At 34.8% G+C, this 22,796-nt stretch overlaps 1 protein-coding gene across 2 annotated transcripts in view; it reads left to right on the top strand.

Moving 5' to 3' along the window:
* Positions 1–22,569, top strand: part of LOC123546503 (uncharacterized) — a 36,619-nt gene extending 14,050 nt beyond the window's left edge. For both annotated transcript variants that reach the window (XM_045332840.2, XM_045332841.2), the window contains exons 2-13: positions 1,706–1,978; positions 4,200–4,308; positions 5,595–7,097; positions 7,946–8,026; positions 9,101–9,219; positions 10,709–10,799; positions 12,087–12,172; positions 12,534–12,688; positions 13,447–13,520; positions 15,179–15,410; positions 17,951–18,053; positions 18,429–22,569. In XM_045332840.2, the coding sequence (XP_045188775.2) occupies positions 1,731–1,978; positions 4,200–4,308; positions 5,595–7,097; positions 7,946–8,026; positions 9,101–9,219; positions 10,709–10,799; positions 12,087–12,172; positions 12,534–12,688; positions 13,447–13,520; positions 15,179–15,410; positions 17,951–18,053; positions 18,429–18,636 (3,009 nt within the window). In that variant the 5' untranslated portion in view covers positions 1,706–1,730 and the 3' untranslated portion in view covers positions 18,637–22,569. The remainder of the gene's footprint in view (positions 1–1,705; positions 1,979–4,199; positions 4,309–5,594; positions 7,098–7,945; positions 8,027–9,100; positions 9,220–10,708; positions 10,800–12,086; positions 12,173–12,533; positions 12,689–13,446; positions 13,521–15,178; positions 15,411–17,950; positions 18,054–18,428) is intronic.
* The last annotated feature ends 227 nt before the right edge of the window (positions 22,570–22,796 follow it).

Here is a 22,796-nt window from a genome sequence, read left to right as displayed (position 1 = left end):
CGAAACTGGGTCACGTGGGGTCAAAAACTAGGTCAGTAGGTCTAAAAATAGAAAAACCTTGTGACCTCTCTAGAGGCCATATTTCTCAATGGATCTTTATGAAAATTAGTCAGAATGTTCACCTTGATGATATCTAGGTAAAGTTTGAAACTGGGTCACGTGGGGTTAAAAACTAGGTCAGTAGATCTAAAAATAGAAAAACCTTGTGACCTCTCTAGAGGCCTTATTTTTCATGAGATCTTCATGAATGTTGGTGAGAATGTTCACCTTGATGATATCTAGGTCAAGTTGGAAACTAGGTCACGTGGGGTCAAAAACTAGGTCAGTAGGTCTAAAAATAGAAAAACCTTTTGACCGCTCTAGAGGCCTTATTTCTCAATGGATCTTCATGGAAATTGGTCAGAATGTTCATCTTGATGATATCTAGGTCAAGTTTGAAACTGGGTCACGTACCATCAAAAACTAGGTCAGTAGGTCTAAAACTAGAAAAACCTTGTGACCTCTTTAGAGGCCATATATTTCAAAGATCTTCATGAAAATTGGTCAGAATGTTTACCTTGATGATATCTAGGTCAAGTTCGAAACTGGGTCACGTGGCATTAAAAACTAGGTCAGTAGATCTAAAAATAGAAAAACCTTGTGACCTCTCTAGAGGCCATATTTTTCATGAGATCTTCATGAATATTGGTCAGAATGTTCACCTTGATGATATCTAGGTCAAGTTCGAAACTGGGTCACGTGGGGTCAAAAACTAGGTCAGTAGGTCTAAAAATAGAAAAACCTTGTGACCTCTAGAGGCCATATTTCTCAGTGGATCTTCATGAAAATTGGTGAGAATGTTCAGCTTGATGATTTCTAGGTCAGGTTCGTAACTGGGTCATGTGCGGTGAAAAACTAGGTCAGTAGGCCGAAAAATAGAAAAACCTTGTGACCTCTCTAGAGGCCATATTTTTCACGAGATCTTCATGAAAATTGGTGAGAATGTTCACCTTGATGGTGTCTATGTCAGATTTAAAAGTGGGTCACGTGCCTTCTAAAACTAGGTCATTAGGTCAAATAATAGAAAAACTTTGTGACCTCTCTAGAGGTCATATTTTTCAATGGATCTTCATGAAAATTGGTCAGAATTTTTTATCTTGATGATATCTAGGTCACATGTGCTCAAAAACTAGGTCACTATGTCAAATAATAGAAATAACGACGTCATACTCAGTTCAACACTGGGTCATGTGGGGATAGGTGAGCGATTCAGGACCATCATGGTCCTCTTGTTTCTTTTTCTAGATCAATTACCAACCTCACTGGATCAAATGCCACAACTCTGACATGCATTTTGGTCAAATTATGCCCCCTTTTGAACTTAAAACTTCTGGTTAAAGTTTTGCATGCAAGTTACTATATCTCCAAAACTAATGCAGATACTGGATTGAAACTCTACATTTAGGGTAACATTTTCCTGCTTCTGGGACAATAATTTGAATAGTCGAGCATTGGCTGTCTTACGGACAGCTCTTGTTTTAGAAGAGTTTATGTTAAATTTCGAGACAGAAAACCAAGAGACTAATTTTAAAAGAGATTTAATGGCTACACATTTTCATTCATAATTCATAAATGGCACTATTTTAACTGCAGCTTTTGTGTTAGAACCTTCATTGGAAAAAAAGTTGCTTGCAGTGACAGTTCTTATTGTTGTACATATTTTCAGAATCTGGGTTAAAGCATAATCAGCAATGAGGAAAGACAGGAATCTGCGGACATATGGACGTCATAAGAACCGTGTCATTGTCACTGATACATGGTTACCTGATAGTGATAAGAAGAAAGGTGGTGTGTTCAGTACGTCCTCAGATGATTCGTCACGTCAAGCCAGCATCTTCCAGTCCAGCAGTAGTAGTGAGAATGGAGCTTTGTCTTTAAACTCAACTGGAAATAGTGACCACTCACTCTTTAGTTCAAAATCATCCAAAATACAAACAAGGTAAACCAAAGTTTTACTTGATCATTCTACAGTGCAGCATTCCTTTTAGTCTGTCTTATTAGACCCTTGCTTACAATGACTTTATTAAATAATTATCCCCCGCCGATGAAATCAGGAGGGGGGTATTGAAGTGGCGTTGTCCGTCCGTCAGTGCGGCCATTTCTCAGTAACTAGCAGGTAGAATTTCATGAAACTTGAAATAAACATGAACCAACATACTGCAATGATGCCCATCAAGTTTTAGTTTGGATTGGTCAATTTCCCTTAGAGTTATTGCCCTTGATTTACCGTAATAAAAATGTCGGTCTGCAGCCATTTCTCAGAAACTATCTGGTAGAATTTCATAAAACTTGAAATAAACATGAGCCAACATACTGTGATGATGCCCGTCAATTTATTATTTTTTTTTGATTCAGTTTCCCTTAGAGTTATTGCCCTTTAATTGTTTAAAAATCCACAGATTTGTACATAACAAATCAACCAGTTGGTAGAATTTCATTAAACTTCTTTCATTCTTTTCCATGAACATTTTTAGCTCGACTATTCATAGAATAGTGAGCTATTGCACTCGCCCATGCGTCGGCGTCCGCGTCCGCGTCCCGATTTTGGTTAAGGTTTTGTATGTAAGCTGGTATCTCAGTAACCACTTGTGGGAATGGATTGAAACTTCACACACTTATTCACTGTGACAAACTGACTTACATTGCACAGGTTCCATAACTCTATTTTGCTTTTTTACAAAATTATGCCCCTTTTTCGACTTAGAAATTTTTGGTTAAGGTTTTGTATGTAAGCTGGTAACTCAGTAACCACTTGTGGGAATGGATTGAAACTTCACACACTTATTCACTGTGATGAACTGATCTACATTGCACAGGTTCCATAACTCTATTTTGCTTATTTACAAAATTATGCCCCTTTTTCGACTTAGAAATTTTTGGTTAAGGTTTTGTATGTAAGCTGGTATCTCAGTACTTACTAATGGGAATGGATTGAAACTTCACATACTTGTTCACTATCATGATCTGACATGCACTAAGCAAGTCCCATAAATCTACTCTCTTTTTTTTCAAAATTATGCCCCTTTTTCGACTTAGCAGTTTTTGGTTAAATTTTTGTATGTAATCTGATATCTCAGTATCCACTAATTGGAATGGATTGAAACTTCACACACTTGTTCACTGTCATGATCTAACATGCACTGTGAAGGTCCCATAACTCTACTTGGCATTTTTACAAAATTATGCCCCTTTGACTTAGCAGTTTTTTGTTAAGTTTTTGTATGTAAGCTGGTATCTCAGTATCCACAAATTGGAAAGGATTGAAACTTCACACACTTGTTCACTGTCATGATATGACATGCAGTACAGAGGTTCAATACCTCTACTTTGCATTTTACAAAATTATGCCCCTTTTTCAACTTTTGTATTCATTCAATTGACAAGGCTGTTGAATAGTCGAGCGTTGCTGTCCTCCGACAGCTCTTGTTTATAAATATGTGAACTTGTGTAGCCACACCTGGTCACCACCTTGCCTTGGTAACACCACCTTAACCCCCCCCCCCCCCCCCACACACACACACACACACCCTCCATTCCTTTTTATTTATTTTTTTCAAACCATGAATATTTTATTAGCATGCAAAGTTGTACTGTTGTACCTTTTCCCCACCTCCCTCTCCACTCAGTCATGCCCACCACCCCAATCATGCATCCCTCTCCCCCCCCCCCCCCACATTTTTTTCCCCCATCAATATTTATAATCATGTGAAGTTTTGTACCCCCCCCCCGCCCCAACCACCAAAAAAAAAAAGCATTCATTTTCTGTTAAATTGTGCTTGACTAATGACATTATTTGCTTCTTAGTAACATCCTTAACTTTTTGCCGGGTATATTTTTTTGCCATTCCTCACCATAAACCCTTTTGCCGGGAGATACCAATTCATTGAATTTGCTTGTTGTTGCTTTTTTTGTTGGGGTCTAATTTTCACAGATTTCACGTTTCAGTCAATCCTCAAAATTAAAACCTAACAAAGAAAAAAACTGATTTCCTACACCTGGTTATTGGAGGAAACGTGTAGTTGTTAACTTATAGTATGTAGTTTAAAAGTAAGAAGTACAGTGATTTAAATTTTAGCTGCAATATGCTGTTACGCTATTCTGCCACAACCTTGCTAATTTTCTAAGCATATGCTTCATGAAGTAATATTTTTTATCAACAGGAGCACAAGGAAGGTGAGAAAGGCAGAAAATAAAGAAAATGAAAATCCTAAAAGACAAACAAGAAATACAGAATCCAAACAATCTAAGAAGGAAGGACCAAAGGCTAATGTAAGTTCATTGTATGACTAAAGACGTAACATTGATAATTAATAGCTTCCTTGAAGGGGTAGTATTTAGATGAGACATCTGTTTGCCTTATTTTAATTCTGGTTTTACTCAGTTATGTTGCAGATTGGTCACTCTGCCTGCATCACAAGATATAATATTATGTAAGTGTTTTATTCCGGTACACTACACACAATGACATGACATTGTGAAGAAACCTAGTTAAGACACCTATTGGTGTCCGATGATGTTTGCCTATGAATGCTATCCTGTCTTCATTTTTAAATATATAATAATTATATAACTTGTGAAAGCTTTCATTAAGACATGTGTGTAATGATTGCATAAAAATATATTTGATGTTGTAAAACCATAGTTTTCAAATTTGACACTACTTAAATATACTGACTAACTAGATGTGCGTCCATAGGACATTGGTGTCACACAAAATTTTAACCTTTTTGAACTTCAAAGATGCCTCAAAAGGTAGTTCTACAGGTTTGATACATAGGAAGTAATAGCATAACATCATTTATCTGGATGATGTAGAATAAAGCCTGAAATTAGCAAACAGAAATGAACATCAGTTGATGGAATTAATGGCAAGTTTTGGCAACCATTATTTAAAGGGCAAAATTACTGTCTTTCTAAAGATTAAGTATGACATTCAAACATTTGACACATTAAATTATTCCAAATGATGTCTTAAAATTAGCTTGCAATATATGGATCTTTTTTATGTCTGGCAGATATCTTTAAAAAAGATGCATAAACCTGTACATTTTGCTTAACCATATTATTGACTATATTTTTTTACGATTGAGAAGTTTATTAACATCTATATTGTAGAAAAAGTTCTATTCACGATCATGTTATCAAAATTGTGAATTTCCCATACACTCCCATTATGAAAACTTGTGTGAGTTCCAAATGTTTCAAATCAGTGTAGCAAAAAATTTCAAGCACACAACCTGCTCATTTATTAACCAGATTTTCTGAAGTTTTTAAAGAAAGTCAGGATTAAATCAAGTTTTACATGGTAGGAATTTTTTTATCTAAACATGCAGAACTACCTTAATTAGGTGCAGCGTTACCATCACTGAAATATTATCGAAAAGTGTCATTTTAAAATTGTGACATTTCAAGCAAATGTTTGGAGTTGAAAAAAATGATGCCAGAACTCGGTGTTTTTACTGAGAAATCACAGAAATATTTTGTTATATATATGTTCTGGCAGAATCATGTATTGTAAATGAAAATTTATAACAGTTCATGATTACAAATTTCAGAAACAGATCTTCACTATTTCATCAAGCACAGATTGTTCCATTGGATCTGAAAAGACTCGTAAAACTAGAGCCCTTAGAGACAGGAACCAGAAAATTGACTATAATGATTCTGCAAACTTGAAAAAACAGCTTCGTGGAGTAACAGCCAAACGGAAACGAGCAGTTAGAACATGCAATAATTCAAAAGCTTGTCATGAGCTTTCAGTGAATTTCAGTGATTTTGATAATTATAGTCTAGTTATTTCTGATTCACCGCCTGTTGATGTAAAGAAAGGGAATAATAAAGTATTGTCTGTAGAAACAAGTACCCCTGTAGCAAAAAGGACTAGACGTAAAGATGCTGCAGATGACAATATGAAAGTTACTGATATATCACATATAGAGATTGTACCTAGCCCAGGTACAGATGCTGATTATACTGACATAAATACACCTGAAAGTGTTCATTCTCAAAGTTTATTTAACACACCGTCAGTATTGTCTTCAAACTGTTCAGAAGATGCATCAAGTTGGTCAAAAAGGACAGACAAATCATCAAATGGAATGAAACCACTAACTTGTGTTGCTTCTATAGAACTGCAGAAACTGAGAGAAAGTTTTATTTCAAGTGTATTGTCAGAAGGTGTAAGAGCAAACTTAGCTGAAAGTCGCATGAAGCAGGTAACACCTCAGAGTCAAGCTTTCAACAATTCTGAGAGTTTGTTTAGTCCAGCAGATAGAAATTTGGAAAAAAATGTTTCTCTTTTAACTGAACGTTTGAAACAGGTCAGATGTGGACAGTTGTATAATGATTCAGTAACTGAAGAAAATAGTGATGTAACAGATAATGATTCAGGTGAGGAGAGTGATGAAAATAGTTGTACTGAAGAAGACACAGATGAAAGTGAAAGTGAAGATAATGAAACAAATGATGATGTCTCCAGAGATGGAGATTTAAGTGCAATACACGAAGATGAAGAAGCGTCTGATGACAAAAGTGATGGAGAAAATGACATTGATGAAGACAGTGATACTGATACAGATTCTGAAAATAATGAAACAGAGAGTGATTCAGAGCAGGAAAGTGATTCAGGTAGGAGAGTGACTCGAAATCAAGACAAAAATTCGAAGTCAAATTTAGATAGATTGTCAGAAAGTTTGTTAATGAATCATGTTAATAGAAGACGGACTACAAAATCAACAAGAGTAAGACAGAGTGATTCTGATATTGATGACTTGGCAGAATGTTTAGATAATTCACACATAGATTCTAGTGGTTCAAATTGCACTTTGTATATGTTAAATGATGAAAATAGTGTCGAGTCAAGACAGAGTGGATCAATGGGTCTTTCAGTACATGAGGAGGAAGAATGTGAAGAAGATAGCGAGGAAGGTGACAGTTTGTCTAAGAGTGAATGCAAGTCAGCATATCATACTGCACATTCTTCTAGACAAAGTGACTATCATACAGCAGAAGATGATGTTGACGATGATGATGAAAATGATGTCAGTGAAGGGGAACAGGTATTTACAGAATTTGCAAACTACCCTGATTTGCAAAAATAAATCCTAGCAGCAAAAGCGCTAAAGTGCTGTTTATATACCGAGTACATCTAGAAATGCAACACTTGGGTCTACAGTCAATATTTTTTAACCGACGACGCCTTGCATTGGTAAATGCAAATGGTGGTTTTTACACTTTATTAACTGTGTGCTTAGTCAAACGTGAATTTTGACCCTGGATATAATTATAATTCAAATATACATGTACAACGAAATTATAAAGGAAAGTATGAAAAAATCAAAGGTAAAAATGTTGCGTTTCTAGATGTACTGAGCATAATAGCCAGCTATACATGTTTCACAAGATAGCCCAATATCCTGAGTATTGTGATCCAATTGCAATTGTAAATATAGCAAACTTTTATATTTCACAAAATAACTGATTTTATTGAAATTATGTTGCAGTTTTGCTGCAGCACAACAGAACATGATTGGCATGTGTTGGAAAGAAATATGCTAAAAATTATTATTAAAGGGTAAAGAAAAAATGCCTGCTTTTTTATGCCTGGACTTTTATCACTTTTAAAGAAACCAATTTCAAAAAGGGTGTGGTAGAGTCATTTAAATAAAAATGCAGACATTAATAGGAGTCTGGGAGATTTGTCTTTAACTACCTGTATACCATATAAAAATAAGGTTCATTTAATTCTTTGAGAAAAAATGATGAAATCTCTAGTGATTAGCAGACATTTTAACAAAGTTATTTTGATGTGTGTCTGAATCAGTGCCTGTCTTTGTTGTGAAGGTTGTTTTAAATCAGTAAATAATACTAAAGTTTGTATATAGTGTGACTTTATATCTTGTTTCAGATGGAAGAAGATCCTTGTACACCACCAAGAAAGAAATACAGTCTGCGTGGTAAATTTCAAGACCTGCAGAGTTCATTTTCGGTATGGTTACATATTTTTCTTTCGTATTGAATGAAAAAATCTTGCTACAGTCTGAATTCAAAGTATTCACTGGAGAAAACAGAATGATACTGGCATAAGTTACAGATTTTGGGCTTTGTTATCAGTAATGTTCATGACAGTTTGGTGATAAAGTGGTTGGGAGTTCAGTACATTAGTTTTTGCACATTTGTACAAAATCTTTATACTTACTACTAATTATCTGCTAAAAAATGTCTGATAAAAAAAATGAGTTATTCTACATGTTCTACATTTATAATCTAGAGAGTATTAAATTGATATCATATTTTACTAGAAAAGCTGCAAGACTAACGAAATTAACTTTTCGATATATTCTGACCTTGGTATTGAAAAATACGTAAAAAATGTTAACATAAGAAATATGCCTTTCTTTGTTTGAATGTATGAGGTAATTGTTAGACTTCACAGGAAATGTTATTGTGCTTTAACAAGCATTTCTTCTGTACTGATGGCTCAGATTTTGTCTAAATACTAAATTTGTGTGTGTGTGTGTGTGTGTGGCGAGGGGGGGGGGGGATGCAAATGAAATGTTTAAAAGATGTTTCAAAATTAATGTGAATAAAAGATTTGTACTGTCTTAGATATTTAGAGTAGTAGACTATGGCAAGTAAATATGTGTCAATTATATATGGTACAATAGTATCAAAGTTCAGATTTTAATTGAGCCCTGTTATTTATAAATCATAAATGGGTCAGTTGATTAACCTTTAGCCTGCTGGCGGGAAGTGGTTTTGCCTTTGTGACCAGTGCAGACCAAGATCATGGTCTTCACTGTTTGCTATTCAGTCAGTAAATTTTCAGTGAACACCCCTTTGAATAGGAAGTTGTACTGCCCAAATTGAATGATGGACCAGTTCATTTTAGAAATTTAGCTGGCTAAAGGTTAAATACATCAAAGATTTACTTATTTACAAGTTACTGCTTTTGATGTTTTGTCTGTAAGTTTTTTAGGACATTGATTTCATTCTTACAGTATATACTTATACATTTTAATTTTATAGTGACCTATGATCTAAATTGTGTTTGTGTATTTAGGAACTTCTGACACCAAAGAGAAAGAAGAGCAGTATGGTTCCATTGTCAGCTCAAGCCAGAGTTCTTGTACTCTGTGACCAGACTGAAGCTATTACCTTCAGCACAGCTTTGTCAAAGAAGTAAGTTTATACTACACCACACATTATAGTGTATTATTGTTATATATGTCACTGTCTGTGAATAATGTGCTGTCAGACTGGACTGGAACTTTCTCCCATGAGTGTGAAACACTATTTTGTTGCTCCTGTGACACATAGCTAACAGACAGCTTAAAAATTTTCCATGAAGTTATTTATTATAAAGTTATTTTAGCTCAATATTGAAGAAACCTAAGATTATATCGGAAAACCAAGTTTTAGTTATAAAACTGGAGTTGAGATTATAATTTTCTAAATACAGCCTAGCCATTGACCAGTTCCAAGACAAAGCTCTGAATTGAACAGTCAAATCCAGCAATATTCCCATTCACATTATATGATATGCAAATTTTGAAAATAAAAATAAATTAAACTTCAGAGTATCACCTGCTTCATGTGATGGCTGGTCTAAATAATTTGCATAAATGTTCTGCTATATAAACAATCTTGTTGCTGAAAGTGTATATATGCAGTATTTTTCATGATATACATTACTTTTAAAGAACACTGAAAATAGACCACACTAGATTTACAGCTCATGTGTGTCATATACATATGTTGTCTGCAAAATATTGGTTGAAAGAAAACCATGGTTGTTTTATACAGACTGAAAAAATGTTAGAATAACAAGTGACCGAGTATAGCAGTGGCAATACAGAAGTCCCCTGCTGGTGGAAAAATTTCAATAATAACCTTCACCTTCGACCGACAAAGGTCATACACATTGACTCATCATGGGGAACATTGCATAATCCATCAATGCATATAAATGTCATGTAGCACTTGACCTTCAATAGTGACCTTGACCTTTGACCTACAGACATAAGTCATGGACATGTGTAATCGACATATTACCCTCTATTCACATAACAAGTTTTATAAACCTAGCTTGAATACATTTTAAGTAATTGCTGGACCCAGGTTTGCAGACAGACTGACAAACAAACTGAAGGACGAAAGGCATTCCTACAGTCCCCTATGGTGTTACCGGTTAGGGACTAATAAAATATCAATACAAGTTACTTATGGTAGATTTATATATTTCTTGGAGTAAAACAGCGGTGTGCCATTGATATGGCAGAATGCGTAACTCAGTTACTCATATATAATTGCATGTATATTAGGAAATGTTTTTATATCTCTTACAGTAGCTTGTTAATGGATTTACTTGTAATATTTGAATATCTTTTTCTCTGAACTTTTTTAGCATATTATGCTATGGTGCTGGTATAGCAAATAAGCAAATAGAAACATGCACAGCTGTAATTTGGAGTTCATTACAAACATCACTTTTCAGCTAATAATATATTATCATTCTATCATATATATGTCATAATATACCATGTTACAAAATGTCTGATTTTACCCGTCCCTAAACATGTATACTGCTTTAATTTCTTTTTCTGCAGTGAAACTTCAGCCTGTCAAAACTTTGCAACCGATGTAAAACATTAGCTCATTATATTTTCAGAATGATCTCAAAGTGTAAGAAGATAGGAGAGGGCGTGTATGGAGAAGTTTTCAGAAGTTTCAACACTGATGGGGAGGCTGTTGCCATCAAGGTGAAGTTTTCATTTGTTGGACCTATATATAAAATAATCAAGACCTGTTGTTGATTTATAAATGTGTGTGATGCATTCAGAAAAATAAAACTAATAGTTTTGCTGGGATGGGTCTTGTTATGTGTATGACAGTGACTTACAGTTATGATTTAGTTGAAGTTCAAGGTGAACAGAATATTTATCAGATTCTGTCTTGGTTAGAATTATTTAATTTTCTTTTATGAATGGAAATTGCTTCTGTATGTCACAGATTTTAGCTTTACAGTATGGAGAGCTATCCTACTTGCCCTTTCATCAGCATCTCCATCCAGATTCCTGCTTCCAAGTTGTGATACATCCTTACCTTATCTCTGTTATCAAAGGATTTTATTCAAACTGAAATTTAATAGTTCTTCCACATTATCTCCCACATCATATGCCACAAGGGTCATATTTCATGAATTATGCCCCCTTTTACTTGGAATTTTAGGTTAAAGTTTTGGTGCTTTTCCAGTCCCTGTTGATTTATGATTTCATTCAAACTGTACTATCGGTAATTGTTCCACATCATCCCTTGCACCATATGACACAAGGTCCATAATTGTTACAGCATTGTTTCTTTGATGCACTTCAGTGTGTTCCTGTTATTACTTATTGGATTTGATTTAAATTGAAAGCAAAAGTTGTTCACATCATCACCTGCATTAATTACTCCAGTGATAGCATAGTTATGTCTCCCACCACACAATGGTATGGGAGACATATTGATTTACTCCAGTCTGTGTGTATGTCTGTCTGTCACAAATCTTGTCCGCACTCCAAGTCGAACATTTCTCATCCGATCTTCATCAGACTTTAACAAAATGTGTTTGACCATAAGTCCTCGACCAAGATCGATAACTAGCAAAATCGGCCTAGGCAGTTTGAAATTATGGCCCTTGAACTACCCAAAATCAGCCTTTTGACCCTTCATAGGTATATTTGTAGTGAATAAACAGTATATAAAGACTGACTTACTATTTAGATGAGTAGGCAGTTGTGGAGGCACAGGCGCTTTTCTTAAAAGCAGCTCTAGTTTCATCAGATATGCCCTATCTCACTATACAGCATAAAATAGTCCAGAGTGCTATCTTCTATATTTTATGAAAGGTTTAGATGCTTACTGAAGTAGTGAAAGAAAATTAAAATGTATGCAGCTGTACAAGGATGGAATTGGGACAACTCCTTATATACTGTATAATACTTTTTCTGAATGTTTGAAAGTCACATCTCATTCCAATGTATCATTTAGAGTTTGTTTATTAACAGGTCATTCCAATAGAAGGTGATTTTGAAGTGAATGATGAACCACAGAAAAAGTTTGCAGAAATTCTGCCAGAAGTTGTGATAGCAAAGTATGTTCATTTTATTTGGTTTGCTAAATCAATAAAAGTTGTATGCGTAGATTTTCTGTACCTCTTTCAGAAAATGTCTCCAAAGCTTACTTTATAACCTCAAAGCCTGGTTAGTTCAGTAGGAAGAGAAAAAACAGTAAGTCTGGATGTTTTTATCTGAATCCAAAAGTTGGGCAAACATTCTCTCTAGCTTTGCTTAAAAACAGTTTGTTTAAAGTAATATGTTGCCATATCAAGTTTTACATGTAGAAGTCATCAGTTATTTGTGAAGAACAAGTTACAATTTGGTTAAAACCTATGTAACAAAGAGATTAATTTGGGATAAAATTTGATTTACGAAATGCTTGATACTCTGTTACAGGGAATTAAGTAATCTACGGAGTGCAAAATCCAGTATTACATCCAGCTTCTGTCAAGTGAACAACGTTTCATGTGTGAAGGGAAAATACCCAACAGAGTTGATCAGACAGTGGGACTTATTTCATAAAAATAAAGGCTCAGAAAATGATAGACCAGGTTTGTAGGTTTATTAGGATTCCATATGTGTATTCAAAATATTATGGCTCTGTGACAGAGTAATTGATTTCAAGTGTTCCTCAGGGCCATTTTGTTTTGTGAGTTATGCACTTGATAGGGCTTTACAATACATGTATTACCACTAAATTGGACCTTGTGTTCTCAACACCTACATACCATAGTCCATTTAATTCAATTTAAAATGGGTAATATATTATTGGTATCAAGTAGACTTGCCAATATTGTTGGAAATTTAATATCCAATTATTTTTATATTTTAGCTTTTTTCTCATAACTTCTTGCTATTTTTCTGTCAAACATTTTCATAAGTTGTTGACATCATTCTTGTTTGTAATCAAAGTAAAAAGATTCCTTATTTAAAGTCCCATAAGGCTTTAAAATCTTTTTTAAAAACAGATTATTCAGTTGACATAACAGGACTTCTGCATAATTACATTGTTAAAAAAGATCTACTTTAAATGCTGAACATGAGCTTGAGTCATAAAGGGAGATAATCAAAAACAAAGGATTCCTTAAAGCTTTCTACTGCATTAACCAATATTCAAACCCTTGACAAATATTGGAGAAAACAATTGTTGAAAATGAAATTTAACAAGAAATAAGTATATTTTATGTTCATAAGGAAAAATGTGGGTTATTCTACAATTTCATACAAATCTTGATTTTCTTTTAAGAATCTATTTTATCTGGATAATTTAATGTTTTATGTACATATTCCACTGTATACCGTTTTTCAGATGTATTCCCTGATAAGCAGCTTTACATTGTGTTTGAGTTTGCTGATTGTGGGACAGACCTAGAATCATATAAGGTAACTGCTTTTAAGATAGTTCTGCATGTTTGATAGACCAGAAGTCATGACATCATTTGTATAGATAACATAGAATTAAATCTTCATATGACATAAGGAAAAGCATTCTACATATAAATGTAATCATGTGTGCACATTTATATAAACAACAATATTAACTTTCTACTGTCAAAAAATGACAACAAAAATGTTGACACTTGCAATAATTCCAAACAATGCCTTCATATTCGCTTAAAATTTCAGGTCTCATGAATCCGGGACAAATATCTCAAAAATAAGCATACAGACTTGTACATTTTATTCAATCATATACCATGAAATTTTGTGTTTTAATAAAAGCTATGAAAAGTCTTGTTAAAAATCTGCATTGTACAAAAATTCTGTTTAAGAAATACCCGGTATCACCAAAATTTCAATTTTCCTGTAGACTACCGCTACGAAAACTTGCGCTAGGTCCATCAGTCTAGAAAGCAAAAAGTCAAGCATACAAGGCTATCTGTTTTATTTGCAGAGTTTTATTTATAATAGTATATTCTGAACTTTTGAAAAAATCATGGTTTAATCAGATTCTGCTTTGGAGAGGAAAATGATCCAAACATGCAGAACGACCTTAATAATGAATTTAGCTCAGTACAGACAAAAGAAAGGTCTGTGTTCTCTAGAATATAGCTGAAGATGATAAGAGTTAAATAAATATGAGAAAATTTATCTTCGATATCTGGTCTCAATATCTGGTCTGTAGACTTACACCTTGTTTTTGATGTACATGTACATGCAGAACTAAATGGTGTTAAAAACTAAGATTATTAAAAAATGATTATTTTTGTTATGCCCCGGAAGGGAGGCATATTAGTTTTCAACTGTCCGTCCGTTCGTTAGTTAGTTAGTTAGTTCGTCACAACGTTAACTTTTTGCATGAAGGCACTTTACTCGCGAACCACTACACCCAGGACCTTCAGACTTCACATGCTGATAGTACTTATTGAGTACACCACCCCTACTGACTTAGGGGGTCAAAGGTCAAGGTCACAGGGGCCAATGTTAACTTTTTGCATAAAGGCACTTTACTCGCGAACCACTGCACCCAGGACCTTCAAACTTCACATGCTGATAGTACTTATTGAATACACCATCCCTACTGACTTTGGGGTCACCAGGTCAAAGGTCAAGGTCACAGGGGCCAACGTTAACTTTTTGCATGAAGGCACTTTACTCGCGAACCACTTCACCCAGGACCTTCAAACTTCACATGCTGATAGTACTTATTGAGTACACCACCCCTACTGACTTTGGGGTCACCAGGTCAAAGGTCACAGGGGCCAACATTAACTTTTTGCATGAAGGCACTTTACATGCGAACCACTGCACCAAGGACCTTCAAACTTCACATGCTGATAGTTCTTATTGAGTACACCACCCCTACTGACTTTGGGGTCACCAAGTCAAAGGTCAAGGTGCTGCGGGGGCATTTGTCACCATTAGTGACAGCTCTTGTTTCAAAATTATATGAAACGTTAGATAAAAAAACTTAAGAGATTCTTCTTTGCTTTTGTTTCAAAAATATTAAGGTCTTCTTCGTATTACATTATTACTAAAGTTTGGTATAAAAGTAATACTTAAATTTCTTGTCTGTAAGAGCAAATCCATTTTTTCCCCAGTTTGATTCAATACAGCAGGCAAAAAGTGTTCTCACACAAGTAGCATATGCACTTGCTGTTGCCGAGGAGTCCCTACAGTTTGAACATCGTGACCTACATTGGGGTAATGTGCTGGTACGTCCCACAGAGAAGGAAGATATTACATTCAAGTTGCTGGGAAAACCTATTACTGTCCCATCTCAGGGTGTCGAAGCCAGTGTGATTGACTTCACCATGTCACGATTAACCAAAGGTAATATATACTAAATGTCATTATCACATGTTTGATGCATGCTTTGGTATTACACTAGTGTAATAACATTTTCATGTTGACATCATTTCAAGTGTAGAAGACGTTGGACAAATTGATAAAGGTAAAAAAAGTTCTATGTTTCATCATTAAAGGCTTACATGTGATAAAAAGGATAAAATACTAGTCAGAGTTTATACTTGTAATACAATGTCACTGTCTAACCCAGTCCAAACATTTACTAGTGATAAAGCCAGTGTTAGATGCTCTTGAGTGTATCCAACCTAAAGAGGCCAGTACTGGGTCTTCCCAGGAAAGACGGCTTTGGGTGTATCAGTGCTATATACACTGGGCATGCCCAGACTGTCCTTTCTAAGAACTAGGCTAAGTTAGCCAGACGGGCCTATATCTTAAAGAATTTCTCTATGTTCTGGGAGCTTTGTCTCACTGTCCCTCGGGTTAGATCGCTCTGTATTTGTACTAGTAGAGGAGGAATTCCGTGCCCTGAGGGGTTGCCTTTGCATAGTGTAAAGCGCTTTTGAATGTGTTTATCATGAAAATGGTGCTATATAAATCATATAATATATACATGTATATTGTTTCACAATTTCTTTAAATAACATTTAAACAGAGACCCAGTCTCATAAGAACTTCACAGAAGTGTTTTTGGTGCACTTTTTATGCCCCCCCACCCGTCCGAAGTTCGTGACACGCCTAGCTCAAAAAGTATTTGATATAAATTGATGAAACCTTGCATGAGTCTTTATCATGATATGAACTTGTGCACCTTCTATTTTTCGTCTGGCTCCGCCCCCAAATTTTAGAGTTATGGCCCCTGAAATAGTCAAAAATGTACATTTTCACCTTGTGACACACCTAGCTCAAAAAGTATTTTATATAGATTAGTGAAACCTTGCATGAGTCTTAATCATGATATGAACTTGCGCACCTTCTATTTTTTCATCTAGGTCCGCCCCCCTATTTCTAGAGTTATGGCCCCTGAAAGTCAAAAATGCACATTTTCACCTTGTGACATGCCTAGCTCAAAACGTATTTGATATAAATTGATGAAACCTTGCATAAGTCTTTATCATGGTATGAACTTGCGCACCTTCTATTTTTTCGTCTGGCTCTGCCCATAATTTTTAGAGTTATGGCCCCTGAAATAGTCAAAAATGCACATTTTCACCTTGTGACACACCTAGCTCAAAACGTATTAGATATAAATTGATGAAACCTTGCATGAGTCTTAATCATGATATGAACTTGCGCACCTTCTATTTTTTCATCTGGTCCTGCCCATATTTTAGAGTTATGGCCCCTGAAAAGTCAAAAATGCACATTTTCACCTTGTGACATGCCTAGCTCAAAAGTGTTTGATATAAATTGATGAAACCTTGCATAATCTTTATTATGGTATGAACTTGGCACCTCTATTTTTTCGTTGGCTTGCCCTAATTTTCAGAGTTATGGCCCCTGAAATAGTCAAAAATGCACATTTTCACCTATTGTGCACTCACTCAAAAAGTATTTAATGTAATTCATGAAACTTCTTGATAATACCTTACATGGCTTTTCTTGAGAATTTTAGCGTTTAATACAGAGATATGGCCCTTGAAATAGCCAAAATAGTGGATTTTTTGTTTGTGATGCAAATAGCTCAAAAAGTATATGGTATAGAATAATGAATCCATTTCATAATTTTTGTTTTGAGGCTATACCCCATTAAGACTGCAAACATTTGAATGATTTCCCCTTATTTGTGACAAATGTACCAGTGGGGGGCACACCCTGTGTCCTACAGACACATTCAAGTTGCAAATTCTTTTAAATTTAGGTCACCTATATAAAACTCTGGTGACGTGGCAACCAAGAGGAAAATCTTCAAAACATCTCAGAAAATCCTGGCCGTAATTTCACAACAATGTCTTTGGATGACCCTCTACCGAATTCCATCAAGCAACATTGATTTGATTTGTGAAAAAAGCATCTCCCATAGGGGACACTGTCAGTTTTCCCTATATGTCTATATGAAAATTCTTCTCTGAAACCACTAGCTGAGTTTAAAATAAATTGATACAAATTTTCCTTGATTGACCTTCTGGTTGTCTGTATGGGTATGTAGAGCTTTATGTCTTGTTCTCTGAAACCACTAGCATGATTTTGAAATTAATACACACAATCATTCATTGGGTGACCTTCTACCAAAGTCCTTCAGATCATTAAGGTATGTCAATTAAGATGGCCAAGAAGGTGATAGGCACATTTTTCTTCATTGATACTGTAGTGGAAACATTGAGAATCTTGTCAGAAAGTGCTGGCTCGTTTTCAAAATAATTGGATACAAATGTTCCTTAGTTGACCTACCAAAGTCTTCAAGCTGCCTGTGAAACTCTTATTTTAAAAGAGTTGCCAGTTTGTGATTAATATCGTCTTAGGATATTTATAAATATTAAGGCGGTGTTGTTCGGTAGAAAGTTGTTGTGGCAGTGATTGTAGCAGTGATGATGATAATGATGATGATGATGTTATGTATTTTACAGATGGATGTACAGTCTACATTACAATTCCTGATGATGACACACTGTTTGACGGCCAGGGTGATTACCAGTTTGATATCTACAGGGAGATGAAAAAAGAGAATAAGTATGCTCCATATCTTAATACAGTTTTTAACAAAAGTAATTTTTGTATCTGTAGTATGGAGTGTGGCTCGGGCATGGAGTTTTGTAGAAGGGAAAACATTTTCTCAAGTTGTTAAATCATTGTTGATTTATAGTCTTCATATTTATTTCACTTTTAGTGTTTTTCACCTAAACCTAATGCTTTATCTTCTTAGACATTTGTGTTCTTCGGAATGTCTTTGTGTTCAAAATGTGTTTTGTGATGAAAGCTCTGTTTCTCATATAAAGAGCCTTTAAGGAAATTCAGTTTTAAACAGAGGAAAGAATGTATTGTTCAATAAATTTGTCTGCATTTGTTTGTTTCAGTTCTGCCAAAGTTGATATATTTTACTTTCAGAGGTAACTGGGAGACATTCTGTTCTCATTCCAATGTGCTATGGCTTCATTATCTAGCAGACAAACTTGTATATTCTACAAGGTACCCAAACCAGTCGGGTAGGCAAGAACGGGAAATATTACGGGAATTCCGTCAGTTTATGTCAACTATGTTAGACTATAGAAGTGCATGTGAGATGTCAGTTGATAGTTTATTTTTAAATTCTTGAAACTGAACAGGAATCATACATTTGTCACACATTCTTATGTACTCAGTGTCATACACATGGACTGTGTAATCATGGGGTATTTACGCAGGGACTGAAGATTCTGTGTAACCACATGGAATCTACACATGGACTGAAGATTCTGTGTAACCACATGGTATTTACACAGGGACTGAAGATTCTGTGTAACCACATGGTATTTACACAGGGACTGAAGATTCTGTGTAACCTCACAGTATTTTCATATGGAATGAAGATTCGGTATAACTACATGGTATCAGTATTTATATGTGGACTATGGGAGCTGTGCCTATAATAGAAGGTACTCCCTAAACAGATGTTATGGGAGGAAAAGTCAGATGTTACAATTTGACAATAAAGAACATTTTTCAGTGCAGCATTCAAGTGATACGGTGTAGTGCCATAGAGCACAGTTATTAGTTAATACTGTGTGTTAGCATTACTGATTCTGTGGTTGTTCAGGTTTGCTTTTTTGACAGAATGAACATTTTACTTATTGGATGATACTGTAAAATCAAATTTTTTCTGTGAGACATTTATTTTTGCTGTTTTTTGTAAAAATTCCAGATTGAAATGATTGTATGATAAATTTGCCATAAAAACTCTACAAAATCATATATCCGCAAACAATTTACAAGAATATGTAAGCAGAAATCTCAATTTTAATACCTTTCAGTTTTTTAGGACTATAGCAAATACCTAAGCATAGAATGTTATTTTTTTTGTACCTGTCAATGAATAAACACCAGGATGTATGTCTATTATTTCTGGTTTGTTTGAATTTTCGAATTCCAGTCTCCCCGCTCCTCTCAGAAGAACATAGTCATAGCTATTTTGCCAAAGTTCATTTAGTGTTCATTTAACTTTGCCAGAAAAACATTTATTTTGGGAAGGGTGGGGGCGGGGGGGGGTTGTAATTTAAGTTGTTACCCAGATTTTAATTTGTTTAGGCATGCATATTTTAATATACATATATGATTTTTAATAAGACTTAATGCATTTTCAATTAACAACATACATGTAGTACTTTGTAAAGAGATGTAAGTGCATGATTGTAGTTTGCTCTTGTTCTTCAGAATTCTATGTCAATAGTTATCTTGACCTTAAACTCTATTAAAGTTTTAGTTGTGAGAGGAGCATATAACATTGCACCGTGAATGGAGTTTCTCCATGATATATTACGGGCATTACCATATGCAAAGAAATAGTTGTGCAAGCACCTGTCACTAAAATGCCGAGATGCTTGTTAAATGAAGTATTAGAAAGTTTCTCTGTTTGGTTATCAAGAAGTCATTAGTGAGATTTTGCAAAATTTTGCTGTTCGTTTTTATAGTGTCAAATCTGTTTTATAAATAAGTCGGTTTATTTTTAAACAGTTAACATTTGATTGTTAGTGTGAGCATTGGAAATTGGTAACGTTTTTTTTATTAATTCCACACAAGTGCTTAAACAGCTATAGCATTTAAGTTTGTACACATGCTTGTCATTTTTAGATAAGTTTGTAGGCCAAGAATTGTAACTTTTACCATGTTTACTTGCATTTTGAAAGAATTTTGGTGCATTTTGTACTTTGTTAAAAGTTTTGCTTAGGTCCTCTTTTCTTTCATACTATAAATTACAGCTTTAAAATTTGGTACTGTTATTTAACATTATTAGTTGAGAATGTATACCAAGAGTCATAATTTTCACTTACAGTTTATCAGAATTATGACCCTTTCATACTTAAAGGATTTGAACTTCTTAGTTAGGTCCACTTTCTTGCATACTTCTAGAGCTAAAGCTTTGAAACTTTGTACAAACATTATCATAAGATGAGTAAGTAGGACAAAAATTGTAACTCTTTCTTGCATTTTGTCAGAATTATCACCATATCTAAATAAGAAAATTGGTATTCCCTGGTTAAAAATATTGTTCAGATCCATTTCCTTAAATGCCATAGCTTTGCAAGTTTATACATTTATTGTCAGTAGGTGAGTAAGAAGGTCAAGAACCATAACTCTTCTCGCATGTTGTCTTCTGTCAGGCACTGACAGATTGGCCCCTGCAGGTGGTGCACTTGTTAAATATACCTTTGCCCTATGACAACAAAGAGATGATGTGGCCCTTTGTTTTACTTGTGACTGACTCACAGAATTGTAGTTCTTTGTTATAGGGCAGAATAGGCATCTTATTCTGACTCTCAGAATTGTAGTTCTTTGCTATAGGGCAGAATAATTGTGCATCTGACTCTCAGAATTGTAGTTCTTTGCTATAGGGCAGAATAATTGTGCATCTGACTCTCAGAATATTCATATATTAATGGTGTTGCATTTCTTTACTGTAAATCATACAGTGTATGCATTGTTTTGCCCTATGTCAATCTGTCACATATTTCTTATGTATTCAACTATAGTTTTCATCCATTGCAAATGAAACTTGATATACATCATTAACATAAGGTGGGCAAGGGCATATTTCAGGGACTTTTATGTCAGATAGTTATGTTCTTTTAGACATAATACATGTATGCATTTTCGGGTTTGGACTTTTTAAAAATTAAATATGGAGAAAAATACCTGATTTTATACAATATTGGCTTGAAAAACAACGTAATGTTTGAAAGTGATCCACTGATAGGTTTGTTGAAATCAGAAATATACCTTACCCTAACTTCCTTATTCCATTGAGGACTGGGATATATTACAGTCTCCTGTCCTACATACTGTCCAGACATACATAATACCATAATTTTACTATATTATATCTATGAAATTTTAGGTAATTAATACGGTAAACTTCTGTAATATTTTGAAATAGAGATTTGTTTTGTCTTGAAGCTTTCTTACAAGCATTATGTTGCTGATAACTAATCATTTTATTAGCTCGACTATTCGAAGAATAGAGGAGCTATCCTACTCGCCCCAGCGTTAGCGTGAGTGTCACACAAATGTTAAAGTTTGCGTACCACCCAAAAAATATTTTCAAAGTACATTGAGATATTGCTTTGATATTTTGCATACTTGTTTACCATCATGACCCAAGTCTGTAAAAAAGGAGGAGGCAACTCTGTCAAGCATTTTGACTGAATTATGGGCCCTTTTCGACTTAGATTAAATGTTAAAGTTTGCGTACCACCCCAAATATTTTCAAAGTCCATTGAGATATTGCTTTGATATTTTGCATACTTGTTTACCATCATGACCCCAGTCTGTAAAAAAGGAGGAGGCAACTCCATCAAGCATTTTGACTGAATTATGGCCCCTTTTCAACTTAGAATATGCTTATTGTAATGTTATAGTTTGACTCATAGCTTATATTATACTATCAAGCACTGAGAATAGTCGAGCACACTGTCCACTGACTTGTTGCAAGTAAAGTTGTAATCATTGTTTAATTCTGTTATAACATCAACTACTGTGAAATCATTTAAATTCGCTGGCATGAAATTTCGCGCAAACGTGAAAAAGGACTGTTTCGCGCGGGCTTTAATTCGCGCATTTTCAATTTATAAATGAAAAAAATGAAATTAAAAATAATATTACCCCGGTCATAAATTCGCGCATCGGTTCCAGCGCGAAATACGCGAAAATTCGTCCTATGCGAATAAAAATGATTTCACAGTAAATTATTTCTGTTTCAACAGCAGCTTACGTTTGATGTAAAAATGTATTGACATTGTTGAAGAACATGGATGGCTCTGTCTCTCTATTCATTTGATTAACAACATAACTTTATTATATTTTTGAAAAATGTATTAAAACATATTTTGCTCATGATTGTGCATGCAGTCTGTATTTTCAATGAATTTGACTTTAATGGATAGAAACTCTGCAAACTGAGGTTTTTTAATACAGCAGTACATATGCATGATATGTATGTGGAGAGTAAATGTTCTATTAAGTCTTAATTGAAGTAAATATTAAAAATTGAAAATTACTTTAACTCTTGTTTATTTCAATAAATCCCATTTTAAAATATTGTCTGCAAAATTTCATGATCTTCAAATATTGTGTCCAGTTTCCTTCCACAGCTCTTCGGCTTGAACAGTGTCCAGTCTCCTTCCACAGCTCTCCAGCTTAAGCAGTGCCCAGTCATCTTCCACAGCTCTCCAGCTTGAACAGTGCCCAGTCTCCTTCCAAAGCTCTCCAGCTTGAACAGTGCCC

The sequence above is a fragment of the Mercenaria mercenaria genome, chromosome 9 (genome assembly GCF_021730395.1).
Source record: "Mercenaria mercenaria strain notata chromosome 9, MADL_Memer_1, whole genome shotgun sequence".
Lineage (NCBI taxonomy): Eukaryota > Metazoa > Mollusca > Bivalvia > Venerida > Veneridae > Mercenaria > Mercenaria mercenaria.
The sequence above is the reverse complement of the archived record's forward strand: the minus strand, read 5'-3'. Positions and strand labels throughout refer to the sequence as shown.